The following is an 18,603-nucleotide window of genomic DNA, read 5'->3' on the forward strand; positions in this document are numbered from 1 at the left end:
AATAGTTATTCTTATGATAAAAAGTTTAAATATGGGACACTGAGATCTGTTTATTTGATATTTTAAATTGAATGATTTTTAAAATTCATCAGATTTTCTTTTTCTTTGACTCCATGGATATTATATAGGGAAAGAGTCAGCGTTTTCTTTTCTTGTAGGACTGGAATTTGGAAAATTGCACACACATTTATTGGAAGTGAACGTAACGCTTTTATTTTAAAGAGTGGACTAATATTGTGGTGCTGTTAATTTCCAGACTGAAATGGGTAGAGTATAACGTTTATTATGGGACAGTGGAAATTACTATTTGTATCAGATATTTAGATAGTATTGTTATGGGTAAAGAGTATAACCTTTAAAATGAATTACTTCTTACATCACACAATAAGACTCCCATTTGATGGGAGCACATATTTTAAGAAATGTAAATAATAGTAGTGAGTTGGTAAAGTTGGTAAAGTTAATGGAATATGAAATTTACTTTTTTATATTGGTTTTATAATAGAATGCGAGTAAAATAAATTAGTGGAATTTGAGACCTACTTACCATTTATGATAAAAGTGAAATGTGATTCAGGACGAACCAAAATAGAAAAATATGACTCTTATTGTGGGATGAAGGGAGTACTAGTATTTTTTACTTAAAATAAAAAAAGTTTTTTTACTTGAATTAATCTCAATCAGATTTAATGCCTTTTTTCCAAGTCTAAATTCTACAAAGGTGACAATCTAATTTCCACGAATGTTTTTTTCTCTATTCAATTTTCGTTGTAACTTTCATAATGAAGTCTTGGTCTTGAGAAAATTCCACAACTATACACATATGGAGTACTTGTGAATGAATAGTTATACTTCCTTAGTCCCATAATAGGAGTTACATTTGTGCACGATTTTAAGAAATATGAAGAATAGTGAGTTGGAAAAATTAATGAAACATGAGGTTCACTTTTTTATATTAATTTTTATAATAGAATCTGAATACAGTGAGTTAGTGAAATATGAGATCTACTTATCATTTATGGTAAAAGTGAAATGTGACTCTTATCGTGAGATAGATTAGATACTGATAGGATAAACCTCCTATCGGGCTGATCGGCGTCCGTAGATCGGCGATCGATAAATGTCTGTCGCGGGCGAGTGCCCGTCGAGCACGACGGTTTTCTCACTTGGAGAAGAGAATGAACAATAATATTGATATTCTTGATTGATTTCTCAAATGATTACAATAACTCCTATTTATAATGCTAATAATTAACTTAATGAACAAGAAAACAAAGATATGGAAAAAATATGCAAATCCTAATTTATCTAACTAATAATGCTCGTATCAACTCCCCCACGGTTGAAATCCACCTTGTCCTCAAGGTGGGAACTCGACAACCAAATCTGGTGCTGTGCGCGGAACGTCTTCCGTCGGGCAGCGGCGCAACTTTGGTTCGAGATGGTGGAATGCATAACTGGTTGCAATGTGCGGGCGGATTCCCGTCGGGCAGCGTCGTAGCTATGGTTCGATCGGTATGGCTAGTTGCTGTGCGCGGTGGATTCCCGTCGGGCAGCGACGTAGCTGTGATTCGATCGGTGGAGGGTGAGATCGCGATGAAAGCACCAATTTGATAGGATAAACCTCCTATCGGGCTGATCGGCGTCCGTAGATCGGCGATCGATAAATGTCTGTCGCGGGCGAGTGCCCGTCGAGCACGACGGTTTTCTTACTTGGAGAAGAGAATGAACGATAATATTGATATTCTTGATTGATTTCTCAAATGATTACAATAACTCCTATTTATAATGCTAATAACTAACTTACTTAACAAGAAAACAAAGATTTGGAAAAGATACGCAAATAAACAAAGATGTGGAAAAGATACGCAAATCTCTAATTTAACTAACTAAATAATGCTCGTATCAACTCCCCCACGGTTGAAATCCACCTTGTCCTCAAGGTGTGAACTACGACACAATGAAGAGAGTCGAAAACATCAGAAACCAAATCTGGTGCTGTGCGCGGAACGTCTTCCGTCGGGCAGCGGTGCAACTTTGGTTCGAGATGGTGGGAAGGCATAACTAGTTGTTGTGCGCGGGTGGATTCCCGTCGGGCAACGAGGGTGTTTCCCTTAACAAGCACCGGTGGCGAGTTTCGCTCGGCGGTGGAGATAAATTTCCGGCGGCCAACAGGCTCGGCGGACGATGGTGGAGTTTCTGTGCGCGGGAGTCGCTCCCGTCGGGCAGATAACTCGGCGGCTGATAGAATACTCCGGCGTCCAATTAGGATCGGCGGAGGGAATCCAAAATTAGGATTGGAAAACACACGTTATCTTTGGTGGAGAAAATATTTCATTAATTGATTGAATGAATAAAAAAGATAACAGTCTATCCTATTTATAATGCTACTGACTTAATGAACAAGAAAACAAAGATATAGAAAAAGATATGCTAAATCTCTATAATATCTAAACTAAATAATAATAATAGTGGTTCGTATCAACTCCCCCACGGTTAAAATCCACCTTGTCCTCAAGGTGGGAACCACGAAGCAAAAAGGGGAGTTGAAAGCAGAAGCTTCGGTGAGGCAACTCCTCCTGGATCAAACACACACAGAACAGATGAACGTCTCCCTTCTTCACTTCCATAAAAAATCAACAAAGGAGACCCAACTTTGTCGGAAAAATTCCTTGCCAAATCGAAAAGCTTGTCCACGCCTCCCAGAATGCCCAAGCATGGCATGTCATTACTCGGAGGGATCAACCTTGCATCTTTGTCGAGCGATGTTGATCGATGATTCATACTTAGAACATCACCGACATTCAAATCCACATAGACACAAGCAATTACGTGCAAATCGGTGTAAGCACCACTCCTTTCTTGCCCCAACAATTTCCAACAACATTTTTGGATGACACTTGAACAACATTGAGTGAGGCGATTATCTTCTCCACTTCACCAATAGAACCATCCTCCTCTTTATCTTCTAGCAATATCTCCTCATTTTCACCAATCTTCTCATCATATACCCCAACGAGCACTTGCGGTGGCTCATTGTCGTTCTTGACAATCCCTTTGTTCTTGAGGAACTCTCCAGGGGACTCGTTGTTTGGAACATCAAGAGGAGCGCCATCATTGTGAACATCGGTAATGTCATTGGGAACATCATCACCGAATACTATCGTGGGAGTATTATCAGTTTTCTCTTCGGCTAAATTCTCATCTTGAATGTTCTCCTCAAACTCCTCCCCATCATCCGCATAACAGAGAATGCGTTGTTTACACACATGTCCCATCACCCATTTCTCGGGACAGTGCCAGCAGAGACCCAACCTGGATCGTTCTGACTTCTCCGCCTGGGAGACCCGTATTAGCGGCAGGCGTGGCTGCTCCGGAGTTTGACTGGTCACACGTGCGGGCTGACTGTACAGGTCCCGCGTTGGCTTTTCGGTGGAGTAGCGGGGCTGGTGGGAGGCGGGCTGGACTCGCGCTCTCACCTCCTCTCGAGGGCGACGGTCCCAGCACGTCTCCGAGCGTCTAGGCCGGTCCACGGTCGGGTAGCCGAGGGCCTGCTGTTGCACCGGTGGGTCCCAGCACGTTGGGCGGTGCCGCTGCGTTGCGGTTGTCGGGTAGCGATCAAACCCTAATTAGGTCTGATGATCTCCGCAATCAGATAGGTGGCCACCCCTCTCGACGTAGCCACCGCGGTGTCGGGGCCAAGCGTCTTGCGCGCGATCGCGGTACCGGATGGGCTCGTATCTCGGCCGTGGGCGACGATCAAGTGGATCCAAGTGGTGTGAGACATAGGGTGATTCTGGATCAGGCCACGACGGCGGACGGAGTACTCCCACCCGGCTGCTCGGAGGGTCCCAACTGGTTACAAGGCGAGGTTGGACCGGCTGGTAGGGACGGAATGGCTGTGTGGCCTGAGGGAAGTCGTATTGACGACGACGATAGCCAGCGTAGTCGTATGACATGTCGACGGACTGAAGCGTGGTTGTGGTGGATGATGATCGTCTGACTTCGACGCGGCACGCCGGAATCCTTCTCGTCGGGCGTTGTAGAAGTAGTGTTGTTCGGCGGCTAGAGCTCGGCGGACAGGCGGGACTCGACAACCAAAGCAGTTGCTGTGCGTGGAATGTTTTCCTTCGGGCAGCGGTGTAGCTTCGGTTTGAGATGGTGGGAGGGCCAGCTCTCAATGAAAGCATCAGTTGATAGGATAAACCTCCTATCGGGCTGATCGGCGTCCGTAGATCGGTGATCGATAAATGTCTGTCGCGGGCGAGTGCCCGTCGAGCACGACGGTTTTCTCACTTGGAGAAGAGAATGAACAATAATATTGATATTCTTGATTGATTTCTCAAATGATTACAATAACTCCTATTTATAATGCTAATAATTAACTTAATGAACAAGAAAACAAAGATATGGAAAAAATATGCAAATCCTAATTTATCTAACTAATAATGCTCGTATCAGATACATTTTCTTTAAGCCTACATCGTAGAAAGGAATTAAAACACAATCCAATAGATATGAATAATAGTCCTTAAGTTAAAACAACTTATGGGTATTATTATTAATCAACCAAGCGCAGAGAAAAAAGATTTAAAATGACAATGCCTCTTCTCTCTACCACCTACCTATCTTGAAGATATCAATCGAATTCTGGTGAAAGGATTGGATTAAAGAACGTTCTGAAAAAAAAGGACTAAGAATATATACTTAAAATAATGCTTTGCGCTACTTTCTATAGTAGGAAACAGGGGGGATACAATCGGTAATCCGCATTTTTGATTTTATAAAAATGAAAAAAGTTCATGAGATCACACTCGAGTAAAACTAAATGGAGCTTAAGAAAGAACTCGGACTTGGAGGTATGGGAATCTCGACAGTTCCCTCCATCATTAGCAGAACTTTTTTCATTGTTGGACGTAGCGACGGATCATATTGCACACACCATATGCCTATCTTCACCATCCTCTCCACTTTCCTCTCCTCCACCATCTCGTCCCCGATCAGACTCCCAATCTTCCTCGTTGCATGACAGTCGTAAACCCAATCTTCGAGAATGGCCTCATCCTCACTCCTGCTATAATCAACACACTTCCTGCAGCATATGATCTCCAACAGCATCACTCCGAAGCTATAAACATCCGCTTTCACTGTGATTGCTTGATTTTGGAACCACTCCGGTGCAACATAGCCCTTAGTCCCTCTTATCCCAGTATACGTATTAGTCTGCTCTTGTTTTAGAAGCTTTGCCAGCCCAAAATCAGATATCTTGGTGCACCATGTCTCATCCATGAGTATGTTCTGAGGCTTTATATCGCAGTGAATGATCTGCGTCTCACACTCTTGGTGCAGATATAGTATCCCACTCGATATATCTCAAGCGATATCCATCCGTTCCTCCCAGTTTGGCCGTTTCTCTTGATTGAAAAGTATGTCCGCTAGGGATCCGTTGCTCATGTACTCAAACACCAACAGTTTGTTGCCTCCTTCAAAGCAGTAACCGAGGAGCCGGACTAGGTTCCGGTGATACATTTTCCCAATTGTTTTCAGCTCTGTTTGGAACTCTATCTCTCCTTGTGCGAATTCCTTCTCCAACCTCTTCACTGCCACCATTTTCTGCTGCAGAATCCCTTTGAACACCGTACCAGCTGCTCCTCTCCCCAGCTCTTCCATGAAGCCGTTTGTTGCTTCGGACAGATGTTCGAATGTGAACAATTGCAGCGAAATGCCCTCCGCGAAGTTAGCTTAATTTCCCTTGCTGATCTTGTTGTAGTCCTTCCGTTTCTTGTGAGCAAAGATCACAGAAATTGACAAGGCCAATATGCCTATAGACATAACCACAATGCTGATGATGAAAAGGTCTATACGCCGCTCTTTCTTGATGATTCCTTTATAGTCGGAATTGCCTCCCATGTTAGGTAGAGTGGTTGTACTGACGCGAACGAAAGCTATGTTTGAGTTTTCCGTAGACCTTCTGCCAAATCTTAACGGAAGCCTCTGCTTCGTGCATTGGTTGTCTTTAAAGAAGGCTGCTTCGCAGTTGCAATCATCCAGGCATGTTTTGCTGCACTCTTCTTCACTCATTATATTCAAATTCTCATATGAGTTATCCTCCCATTGAGTTTTCGACCCTTCTCATGTCGTATTTCAATCTTTCATCAATTTTGGGACAGCCTTGCGCTAGGAAATTTCTAGAACAGCCAGCTGTCTTGTTGCCAGGCTGAACGTAGACGAAACCGGGAAGACACGGACAGTCCGGCTTATTATCCATCAGAACGCAGAAGGAGTTGACTCCACAGAAACCTTTTGGATCACACTCGACGAGCGTGGAGGACCATCTCCTTGTCACAGCGAGATTACCGAGAGACAGAGAGTAGATACGGAAGATTCCTCCGACGTCGAGCCTCATGAGATTGATCGACCCCTGCGTAGGGAATCTACCTCTGGATATATTCATCAGAGGCAAACTACCGTTGACCAGATAAAGGCGGCCATCGCTGTCGAGTTCTAGAGAGACATTACCACCAACTCCGTATGTTTCTGATTTATAGTAAGCGTAAGGCCCTGAGCTCGGTGAGTCGACAGGATACCGCACGAGGTTTCCATCGTTCTGCATCTTCAGCCTGAAAATCCCTCTCCTGTAGTCGGTCATGGAGGCGCTGGAGAAGAGCTCATTCCCCGGCAGGAGGCGCTGGCCAGGGAGGAGGGTGTTGGTTTGGTGGTCGAAGCTCTGCCAGATGATTCTGGACTCGGAATCGTAGAGAACAAAGTTGCCGCTGTCGAGCATTGATGCCGACGCGATTGTTGTGGAGGGGCTGATGATTTCTACGTCTTGGCCTTGACATCGGTAGATAGTAGCAGGGAGATGACATCGTCAGGGACGGTTGGATCGGTGTCCCTATTGGCTGTCCAGACTACGGTTTTGTCGGGAAGAAAGATGCCGACAGCGTAGCTGTTGACATGATGGGGGAAGAATCCGAAGGCGTACACACCGGAGAGGGAAAACCAGGAGGAGTTGGAGTTGGAGTTGGAGTTGGAGTTGGAGTTGGAGTTGGAGGTGGGTGTGAGGGAAGAGCCTACGGTGATGTTGGATGATCTTCTTTGGGCTTCTGCTGCTGTGGATATCAAAAGAAGAAAATTGTGAGGATAGACATTGCTGTTTGTCTGTGTAAGGTTCTGCTGCTGCTTCTATTTTAACGTGAATTAAACTCAATAGTTTACGTTCTGTTTTTTTTAAGAAAATAAAAAATAATGATTTACGAAATATTTATCTCTAGTGCTTCAATTCAATATCCACGAATGCTTTTGTCTTTTCAATTTTCGTTGTAAGTAACTTTCATTTAGTCTGGGTCTTAAAGGAACTTTCATATAATCAGCGAACCACTAAATTCTTAAATTCTCATTTTAGTTTAGTTATCAATTTATCTCAATTATACATACACTTTTCTTGTCCCATAAAAGTAGATATTTTAGCAATATTATGGATTTTAAAAATAGAAAGAAAAAAATAAATTAACATTAGTAGATAATTAGGCCTACACTGCTACACCATTAATTATATAATGAGTGGTAAAAGAAAAATCTCTAAAAATAAAATTGAACTGCTTTTCATGTATGAATCACAATACTAACAAAAAGAGACTATTTTATAAGGACAAAGTCACTAATAATATAGTAGAACCCCGGCTAGGTGTGCACAAACCGAACCGGCCCGGCGGTTAACCGCCGGTTCGGGCCCGCCGGTTCATGAACCGGAACCGGAACCGGAACCGGCGGTTTGAACCGTCCGGCGGGTTGCCGGTTCCAACGGGCCGGTTCAGGGTCAGGGCCTTCTTGAACCGTGAACCGGCGGTTCAAAACCGGCGGTTCGCCGGTTTGAACCGCCGGTTCAACCGAATTTAAAAAAAATATTATTTATAAAAATTGTTTTTATATTTAAAAACAATTTTAACAAATAAATGAATACTAGAAATTCATAATTGCCCATATATATTTAATGGGTTTGCGAATTTGTGAAACCATTCTTGGTTGTTTCTCTTTTATAGAGACATCGTAAAATGTTTTATGTTTCACTTTCGATGTGGGACAAAATCATTCTTGGTTGTTTTTCTTTTATAGAGACATCCTAGAATGTTTTATGTTTCACTTTCGATGTGAGACAAAATCATTCTTGGTTGTTTCTCTTTTATAGAGACATTCTTGAATGTTTTATGTTTAACTTGCGATGTGGAACAAAATATGTTGAAGTATTTTCTTTTATAACTACATGTTTAGAGCATTCATTCATCTTTTTCCAATGTGGGATACACAACTTTCTTTTGTCTTCTACTTTCTTCATTTTTTGTGTGATGTATATAAACAAAATTATTATTCAAATATATTCTTGATTGATAAAAATAAAGAATTATTGAGAAATATGATTTGTACATAGAAAATATTTATTTGTATAATAATTATTGTTAGGTTTATAAAATTTGTATAAGAATTATTCTTTTAATGTGTATAATATTATTTATTAGTTAACATATACATAAATTTATAAACATAAGCAAATCATTAATGATAAATAACTAATGAATAATAGTTTATGTAATAATATTTGTTATTAATTTATAATAATAGATGATAGAGTATTAATATAGACGAAAAATGATGGACGATCTATCATATACTTATAAATAATGACTTTTATTCCACATTGAAAGAAAGAGTAACACATCCAATACACTCTCCTCCAATTTAAATGCTCAAGTCCAATATTAAGTATTGATATTTTAAAAATTAAAAGGTTTAACTGTAAGTAGTGTGTATTAATTTTTATAAATAAAATATATTCATTATAAGTTGTAATTTTTAGTCTTATTCAAATTTATTATCAATAAAATTGTAATTTTTCACCTTATTGTTTGAAATTTGTTTAAGCACATTTTATACATAATAAAGACTAAAAAGACAAAAAAAAAATACTCCATACTTAAAGTTGGATTTGATTTTTAAATGTCAATACTTGGATGAGAGTATATTGGATTTGATTTAATTTGGAAGATAGTATATTGTATTATTCTCTTTTATAGTTACACATTCTTGGATGTGTTACTCTTTCTTTCAATGTGGAATAAAAGTCATTATTTGTAAGTTTATAATAGATCGTCCATCATTTTTCGTCTATATTAATACTCTATCTTCTATTATTATAACTTAACAACAAATATTATTTCATAAACTATTATTCATTAGTTCTTTATCATTAATGATTTGCTTATGTTTATAAATTTATGTATATGTTAACTAATAAATAATATTATACATTGAAAGAATAATTCTTATACAAATTGTATAAACCTAACAATAATTATTATACAAATAAATATTTTCTATGTACAAATCATATTTCTCAATAATTCTTTATTTTTATCAATCAAGAATATATGTGAATAATAATTTTATTTATATACATCACACAAAACATGAAGAAAGTAGAAGACAAAAGAAAGTTGTGTATCCCACATTGGAAAAAGATGAATGAATGCTCTAAACATGTAGTTATAAAAGAAAATACTTCAACATATTTTGTCCCACATCGAAAGTGAAACATAAAACATTCAAGGTTGTCTCTATAAAAGAGAAACAACCAAGAATGATTTTGTCCCACATCGAAAGTGAAACATAAAACATTCAAGGATGTCTCTATAAAAGAGAAACAACCAAGAATGATTTTATCCCACATCGAAAGTGAAACATAAAACATTCTAGGATGTCTCTATAAAAGAGAAACAACCAAGAATGGTTTCATAAATTCGTAAGCCCATCAAATATATATGGGCAATTATGAATTTCTAGTATTCATTTATTTGTAAAAATTGTTTTTAAATATAAAAATCAATTTTTATAAATAATTTTTTTTTTTAATTTCGGTTGAACCGCCGGTTCATGAACCGGAACCGGCGGTTCAGGCAAAAAATTGGCGGTTTTGAACCGCCTCATGAACCGCCGGTTTTTTGAACCTGAACCGGAACCGCCGGGAGCTAGGCGGGCCGGTTCAGGTTCAAGCATTTCTTGAACCTTGAACCGCCGGTTCATGAACCGGAACCGGCGGTTCATGACCCTTGTGCATGCCTAACCCCGGCCAATAAAATTTCCTGCGTCCGCCACTGGACACTACACATAATTGCTGAAGGAGAGAGTGTTTGTTTAAGGCCGATAGAGAGAGAGGGAGACATATTCCACACCATTATTGCGACGGCCAGAGGTGAATTTAATAGCGTCGCTGTATTTACACAGTCGATCGCTACATTAGATGGTGATTGTATTGGAGGAGATGACTCAGTCTTGATACATCCAAAAATTTTCATACATCTATTCAATAAGTAAAGTCGTGGACCATGCTTTCATGGAAATTTACAGCTCTTATTGTCTCATATTTGACGTAATTGACATGACACAAGACTGAATTTTTCTATCCTACAAATAAATGTAAAATCAATAATACTAACTATTCATAGATAAATGAAAGTATTGTTTAAGATAAGATGTTAAGTAGAGCAGCCTCAAACCAATACTCAGAAAAACATCAATGTCCATCCTAACAATCTTGCTTCTCCTTCTGATATCTTCAGCAGCAGAAGCTCAAATAAGATCATCCAACATCACCTTAGGTTCTTCCATCACTCCCAACTCCTCCTGGCCTTCCCCCTCTGGCGTCTTCGCCTTCGGATTCTTCCCCCAACACCTCAACAGCTACGCCGTCGGCATCTTTCTTCCCGACAAAACCGTCGTCTGGACAGCGAATAGCGACACCAATCCAACCGTCCCCGAAGACGTCACCTCCCTTCTACTATCCCGTGAAGGCAGGCTAATCCTGCGCCGGAGGCAAGGCCAAGACGTAGACGTCATCAACCTCTCCACAGCCATCGCGTCCGCCTCAATACTCGACAACGGCAACTTTGTTCTCTATGATTCCGATTCGAGAATCATCTGGCAGAGCTTCAACAACCCGACAGACACCCTCCTCCCTGGGCAGCGCCTCCTGGAAAGGGAAGAGATCTTCTCCAGCTCCTCGGAGACCGACTACGGGAGAGGGAATTTCAGGCTGAAGATGCAGACCGATGGAAACCTCGTGCAGTATCCTGTCAACACGCCGGACGCGCCACCTTACGCTTACTATGCATCTAAAACTAACACAGATGGTAACGTCTCTCTCAACCTCGACACCGGCGGCCGACTCTATCTGCTGCACAACGATGAAGAGACTCTGCTGAATATATCCAGTGGTGGATTCCCTACGCAGGGATCCATCAATTTCATGAGGCTCGACGTCGTAGGAATCTTCCGCATCTACTCTCTCTCCCTCGGTGATCTCAACTTGACCAGGAGATGGTCCTCCACGGAGGACGAGTGTGCTCCCAAAGGTATCTGCGGAATCAACGCCTTCTGCATTCTGTTGGATAACAAGCCGGATTGCCAGTGTCTTCCCGGTTTCTTCTTCGCTCAGTCCGGAAACCACAGAGCTGGCTGTTCGAGAAACTTCTCGGCGCAGGGCTGTTCCATAACAGACAATAGACTGAAGTACGATATGAGAACAGTCGAAAACACCGTATGGGAGGATAGCTCGTATGAGATCTTGCAAATGACGATGAGTGAAGAAGATTGCAGCAAAGCATGCCTCGATGACTGCAACTGTGAAGCAGCTTTCTTCAAAGATAACATATGCCAAAAGCAGAAGCTTCCGTTGAGATTCGGGAGAAGGTCTCTAGAAGACACAAACATGGCTCTCATTCGCTACAGTACAAACACGGTGGCACCCGACATTGGAGGCGATTCCGACCCTAAAAGTATCATCAAGAAAGGGCAGCATATAGACATCCTCATCATCGGAATTCTTCTCATGTCCATAGGCGTCTTGTCGTTGTCAATGTCTGTGATCTTTGTTCGCCGGAGACGGAAGGACTACATGAAGACCAGTAAGGAAGATGGAGCTAACTTTGTCGAGGGCATTTCGCTGCAAGTGTTCACATTCGAGCATCTATCCGAAGCAACAAATGGCTTCAAGGAAGAGGTGGGGAGGGGAGCATCTGGCACGGTTTTCAAAGGGGTTATGCAGAATGGCAAGAAAATGGTGGCGGTGAAGAGGTTGGAAAAGGATTTCGCACAAGGAGAGGTAGAGTTTCAGACAGAGCTGAAGACTATTGGAAAGATGTATCACCGGAACCTAGTCCGGCTCCTAGGTTACTGCCTTGATGGAGACCACAAACTGCTTGTGTTCGAGTTCATGAGCAACGGTTCCCTCGCTGACATAATTTTCAATAAAGAGAAACAGCCGAAATGGGAGGAACGGATGGAGATCGCTCGTGATATATCTAGAGGGATATTGTATCTGCACCAAGAGTGCGAGACGCAGATCATTCACTGCGATATAAAACCACAGAACATACTCATGGACAATAACTGGCGTGCCAAGATATCGGATTTCGGGGTGGCGAAATTCCTGAAGCAAGATCAGACTAATACATATACAGGGATAAGAGGCACTAAGGGCTATGTTGCACCAGAGTGGTTCCAAAAGCAGGCGATCACGGTGAAAGCAGACGTGTATAGCTTCGGAGTGATGCTGCTGGAGATCATATGTTGTAGGAAGTGTGTTGATTGGAGCAAGAGAGAGGATGAAGCGATTCTTGAGGAATGGGTTTACGCCTGTTATACAACGGGGAAGATTGGGAGTCTGGTGGGGGGTGATGAAATGGTGGATGAGAGTAAAGTGGAGAGGATGGTGAAGATAGGGATATGGTGTGTGCAAGATGAGCCGTCGCTACGTCCAACAATGAAGAACGTTCTGCTAATGTTGGAGGGTATTGTCGAGATTCCCGTACCTCCTAATCCTTTTTTTTCTTAAAGTTCCATCTAACTTTGCCATGTGTGTGTGCTATCTCCGTTCGTGAACTAATAAATTGTTGGTTATGACTCAAGTTTTAATAAATTGTTTGAGAGTATTGTGAATGGAATGTGTTTTAATTTAACAATTCTTAAGAGTGTTTTGTGAGTGGAATGCATTTTAATAAAATTTTGAATAAATTGTTTGAGTATATGAATGAGCATGTTGGGTATGATAGTACATGTTTTAATAAATTGTTTGAGTGTATCGTGAGTGGAGTGTGTTTTAATAAATTATTGAATAATGTGTTGTAAGTGCAGTGAGGATTTCTTTAAGAAATTTGTCTTTACATACAGAGCAGAGGAACAAAGATCCTTTCCAAATTTGGAGGACAATCAACGCAGAAATCAATTACTCCGTCCATCTTCTAGAAATATGCCAAATTTCCATTTTCGTCCGTCTCATAGAAATAGTTCATATTCATTTCTATTAGTCATTTTCTCATTCTTTTTTGCTTTATCATTTGTGGGCCTCTGTCCACTCAATTATTTCAATTAACCATTTTCACTACAAAAAAAATCGCCTATTGACGGATATTTCTGTCACTATTTGCTTGCTATATTGCGAGCACAAGAATAATTACTCGCAAATGTACTTGAAATATATTTTGTAACCAATATTTTGCATTTTGCTCGCGATTTTGCTTGCAAGTCTTCCAGAATTTGTAAGCACTACATGTGCTTGCAAATTGGTGCTTGAAAATAGACATTTTTTTTGTAGTGTAAAACTTTGATTTAATTTTTTTCTTCTTGTGATTATTAAATGTATTTCACTGGATATATTATGACTTTTAAATAATATTTTATGATATTTAATGGAAGAGAGTGGGTGACTTAAAAAGAAATTGATATAACTGCAAACTCTAAAAATGTGGAGGAGAGAGGAGAAAAATACACGATTTCTTAGCATATATATCCTCAAAGGATAAATGTGTTATATATTAAATAATCAAGTACCTAAAAATCATGAATCGGTTTATAAGGTAAAATACCTAAAATATCCAATTATGTAGGGAGAATTTATGTACGTTTATCACTACTCATATATATAATAAAAGGTAAATAAGATATATAATGGCAGACGTAGGAAACATATTTGCTGATGAAGGGTGTAATCGGAGAGGGTTGAAAAATAAATTACTCTATATTTCTCCATTTTCAACGATTTCATGTAGGTAGACTTAAAGAAACATCTATCTAGAATATGAGTAGTTGTGGACTTAGCTTTCAGTAATTCACAGCCTTAAATTCTAATTGTGTCAAATTTGAATCTCGCAGCTTGACTTCGAAATCAAAGTCTACGTAATGAGTGAATATTAGAAAATTGATAACACGACCCAACTATACGCCATTTTTATTTTTATTTTTCTAAATTCATGTCCTACAAATAAAACGCGTGAACTACGGCCTATACTTACAAGAGGGAGAGTGGATCCCGTAAATAAAGAATGTAATTAATTAAATATAGTAATGAGTAAACAATACGAGAAAATATTCACTACTAATTAAATACATACGGTAGTATTATTAAATAGTATGACCAACCAATAATTTTTTTGACAACTGAAAATAGACGAACACCTAAACTAATCTCACCTAATAGAACATTCATTATTTTTGGAAAAAGACCAAAATATATTTTTGGACTTCCTATATATACATTATATCCCATCCAGACATCTATATATACACATATATTATAGTATAATACTCCATGTATAGAAGTTAATTATAAGAAGATGATATAAATTTTAATTTGATTATATTTAATTCATGTTCACATAGCAAAACTATAAAGTTAAAATACAATACTAGATTACTTCCACAAAAGTAGCAATCACATTCAAAATTAAAAATAATTATAATGATCACAAAAGGTTTAATCTTATCAAAGTTACTAAATATATATGTACAATTTATTGTAATGATCACTACAAAATAATCACGGTAATAGTATACAATTTATTATGATGTTACAGCATGATTAGTATCATATGCTAAAAATTAATAAAATGAAGTCGCTATTAATGAATTGCATGTAGATATATTTTAGTACTAAATAAAATCAAAATGAAATAGAATGTTTTATTGCTTCATCAAAAGTAATGAGCAAAACTAATAGCGATTTAAGTACGAAAACAATTTTTATTCGTCGAAATATATCTATACGTTATATACTACTAGTATACGTGTATATGGGAGCATATAGATAGATGTCCTATTAGTTATGTGAATGATGTCATAATACAATCTTTGTATGTCTTGACTAGACTAAACCAATACCTACTGTTCATAGATAAATAAAAGTATTGGTTAATATAGGATGGTCAAGTTCATGCAATATCCTCTATAAAGTGATAAGTAGCATCATCAAACCAGTACTCAGACAAAAACAACAATGTCCATCCTCACAATCTTGTTTCTCCTTCTCATTTCCACAGCAGCAGAAGCTCAAAGAAGACCATCCAACATCACCATAGGCTCTAGCCTCACACTCACCTCCATCTCCTCCTGGCCTTCCCCTTCCGGCGTCTTCGCCTTCGGATTCTTCCCCCAACACCTCAACAGCTACGCCGTCGGCATCTTTCTTCCCGACAAAACCGCCGTCTGGACAGCGAATAGCGACACCAATCCAACCGTCCCCAAAGACGTCACCTCCCTTCTACTATCCTCGGATGGCCGGCTAATCCTGCGCCAGAGGCAAGGCCAAGAAATAGACGTCATCAGCCCATCTGCAACCATCGCATCGGCGTCTATGCTCGACAATGGCAACTTTGTTCTTTACGATTCCAATTCCAGAATCATCTGGCAAAGCTTCGACAACCCGACCAGCACCCTCCTCCCCGGCCAGCGCATCTCTAATGGGCAAGAGATCTTCTCCAGCGCCTCCGAGATCGACTACGGAAGAGGGAATTTCAGGCTGAAGATGCAGAACGATGGATACCTCGTGCAGTATCCTGTCAACACGCCGGACACAGCGACTTACACTTACTATGTTGAAAAGCCAGACGGAGCAGTTAACATCTCTCTTAACTTCGACAGCGACGGCCGCCTTTATCAGCTCAACGGTAGCTTGCCTCTGCGGAATATATCCAATGGTCGACTCCCTACAGAAGGAAACATCAATTTCATGAGGCTCGACGTCGGAGGAATCTTCCGCATCTACTCTTTTTCTCTCAGTAATATGACCACCACCAGGAGATGGTCCTCCGTGGTCGACGAATGTGCTCCCAAAGGTTTCTGCGGATTCAATGCCTACTGCACTCTGAGGGATAGTGCACCGGTATGCCAGTGTCTTCCCGGTTTCGTTTCCATTCAGTCCGGCAACAATACAGCCCCCTGTTCTAGAGACTTCTCGGTCCAGGGCTGTTCCAAAAATGACAATAGATTGAAGTCTGTGATGTCAAGAGTCGTAAACACAGAATGGGACGAAACCTGGTATGAGAATACGGTCATGACTGAAGAACAGTGCAGCAAATCATGCCTCGATGACTGCAACTGTGAAGCAGCCATGTATGTAGACAGCCAATGCAGAAAACAGAGGCTTCCCATAAGATTCGGCAAAAGGTCACTAGGAAAATCAAACGTCGCTTTTGTTCGAGTTAGTACACCCACGGGACCCGACTTGGGAGGTGATCCCGAACATAAAATCAACATCAAGAAAGAGCAGCATATGGACATCCTCATCATTGGCATTGTTCTCATGTCTATAGGCATCTTGGCGTGGTCAATTTCTGTGATCTTTGTTCGCCAGAAATGGAAGGAATACAACAAGATCGGTAAGGAAAATGGAGATAACTTTGTCGAGGGCATTTCGCTGCAAGTGTTCACATTTGAGCATCTGTCCGAAGCAACAAACTGCTTCAAGGAAGAGCTGGGGAGAGGAGCATCTGGCACAGTGTTCAAAGCTGTTCTACAGCAGAAAATGGTGGCAGTGAAGAGGTTGGAGAAGGAATTCACACAAGGAGAGATGGAGTTCCATACAGAGTTGAAGACGATTGGGAAGATGTATCACTGGAACCTAGTCCGGCTCCTAGGTTATTGCATCAACAGAGACAACAAACTGTTGGTGTTTGAGTACATGAGCAACGGATCCCTCGCGGACATACTTTTCAATCAAAAGAATCGTCCGAGCTGGGAGGAACGGATTGAGATCGCTCGAGATATATCGAGGGGGATATTGTATCTGCACCATGAGTGTGAGACGCAGATCATTCACTGCGATATAAAGCCTCAGAATATACTCATGGACGACAAATGGTGCGCTAAGATATCAGACTTTGGGCTGGCGAAGCTCCTAAAATAAGATCAGACTAATACGTATACTGAGATAAGAGGGACTAAGGGCTATGTAGCGCCAGAGTGGTACCAAAAGCAGGCAATCACGGTGAAAGCAGATGTTTATAGCTTCGGAGTGATGCTGCTGGAGATCATATGTTGTAGGAAGTGTGTTGATTATAGCAGGAGTGAGGATGAGGCGATTCTTGAGGAATGGGTTTACGACTGTTATGCAACGAGCAAGATTGGGAGTCTGATAGGGGACGAGATGGTGGAGGAGAGGAAAGTGGAGAGGATGGTGAAGATAGGCATATGGTGTGTGCAATATGATCCGTCGTTGCGTCCAACTATGAAGAAAGTTCTGCTAATGTTGGAGGGAACTGTCGAGATTCCGATACCTCCAAGTCCGAGTTCTTTCTTAAGTTCTATCTAGTTTTAAGCGTACACGGTATACAAACTAATAACCCAGTTGGTTTTGATACGAATTTGAATAAATTGTTTGAGTGTGTTATGAGTGAAATGAGTGGAAACTACCATTGTGAAACACAACGCCGTTGGAAATTCCCCTCAGGAGTTGAAATTGGACGTTACAAGAGACAAAGATTTTTTAATAAAATAGTAGAAAATTAGATTTTGATCTTTTTAGATAGAATTTAGATTTTTGGATTTCTTATAATTAGTAAAATAAAAATATAAAAGGGTTTTTCTGGTGAGGGTGGGTATGATTATTATATTTCTAGTTTTATGATTAGAATTATTCTTTACTTCGTAAAAATTGATTAATAAAGAAGTATACTAAATAAAATAGTAATCATGAATTAGAGAACGTAGTAAAATAGGTTGGAATATACTCCTAGCAGATAAACAAATTAATAATACTATATCTTTTCACAAAATATATAATAAGCAAATCAGGTTTTTTTTTATAAAGCTTTTATTGGCTGGTATGTGTTCATATAAAACCATGCTCCATGTGAATCTGTTAAAAAATTCTGTGTTAATAGTTTAAGACCAAATCAAATTTGTGGAATCTAGTGTAGTCAGTTTGACTAACAAATAAAAGTCCATTCAAAGAGACCATAAGTTTGTCACATCACCCAACTAAATACGTGTGCCATTTTTTTCAAATTCCTTTACTACTGAAAAAACGCGTGAAGCAAGCAAAATCCTTTACTACAAAGAAAAAATCATATTTTAATTACTATACTACTCCCTAAAAATATGTGCACTTTCCATTTTGCCAGCAGGGGCGTAGCACAGTTGGCAACGGAGGGACAGATCTTGCTGCAATATGCAGTTTCCATTTTCGTCTGTCCCACAAAAATATGTGCATTCCATTTTTAGAAAATTATATCAATTTAATAATATAGTTCTCACTATCCACTAACTCTACTTTAACTA

General features: G+C 40.0%; 2 protein-coding genes and 1 pseudogene across 2 annotated transcripts; 2 read left to right on the top strand and 1 right to left on the bottom strand.

Moving 5' to 3' along the window:
* Window positions 1-4,824: 4,824 nt before the first annotated feature.
* LOC121764475 lies at window positions 4,825-5,670 on the bottom strand (annotated as a pseudogene).
* Window positions 5,671-10,510: 4,840 nt separating this feature from the next.
* Window positions 10,511-13,076, top strand: LOC121763549 (G-type lectin S-receptor-like serine/threonine-protein kinase LECRK3). Its single transcript, XM_042159589.1, has one exon. The coding sequence runs from the start codon at window positions 10,571-10,573 to the stop codon at window positions 12,884-12,886; it is 2,316 nt and encodes a 771-aa protein (XP_042015523.1). The 5' UTR covers window positions 10,511-10,570; the 3' UTR covers window positions 12,887-13,076.
* Window positions 13,077-14,950: 1,874 nt separating this feature from the next.
* On the top strand, window positions 14,951-18,492 carry LOC121765729 (G-type lectin S-receptor-like serine/threonine-protein kinase LECRK3). The gene has a single exon (XM_042161937.1). The coding sequence runs from the start codon at window positions 15,323-15,325 to the stop codon at window positions 17,228-17,230; it is 1,908 nt and encodes a 635-aa protein (XP_042017871.1). The 5' UTR covers window positions 14,951-15,322; the 3' UTR covers window positions 17,231-18,492.
* Window positions 18,493-18,603: the final 111 nt, after the last annotated feature.

This window comes from Salvia splendens, chromosome 14, assembly GCF_004379255.2.
Source record: "Salvia splendens isolate huo1 chromosome 14, SspV2, whole genome shotgun sequence".
Classification (NCBI taxonomy): Eukaryota; Viridiplantae; Streptophyta; class Magnoliopsida; order Lamiales; family Lamiaceae; genus Salvia; species Salvia splendens.

Coding starts and splice junctions, on each gene's coding strand:
- LOC121763549 (XM_042159589.1), top strand. CDS start 10,571: ATGTCCATCCTAACAATCTTGCTTCTCCTTCTGATATCTTCAGCAGCA.
- LOC121765729 (XM_042161937.1), top strand. CDS start 15,323: ATGTCCATCCTCACAATCTTGTTTCTCCTTCTCATTTCCACAGCAGCA.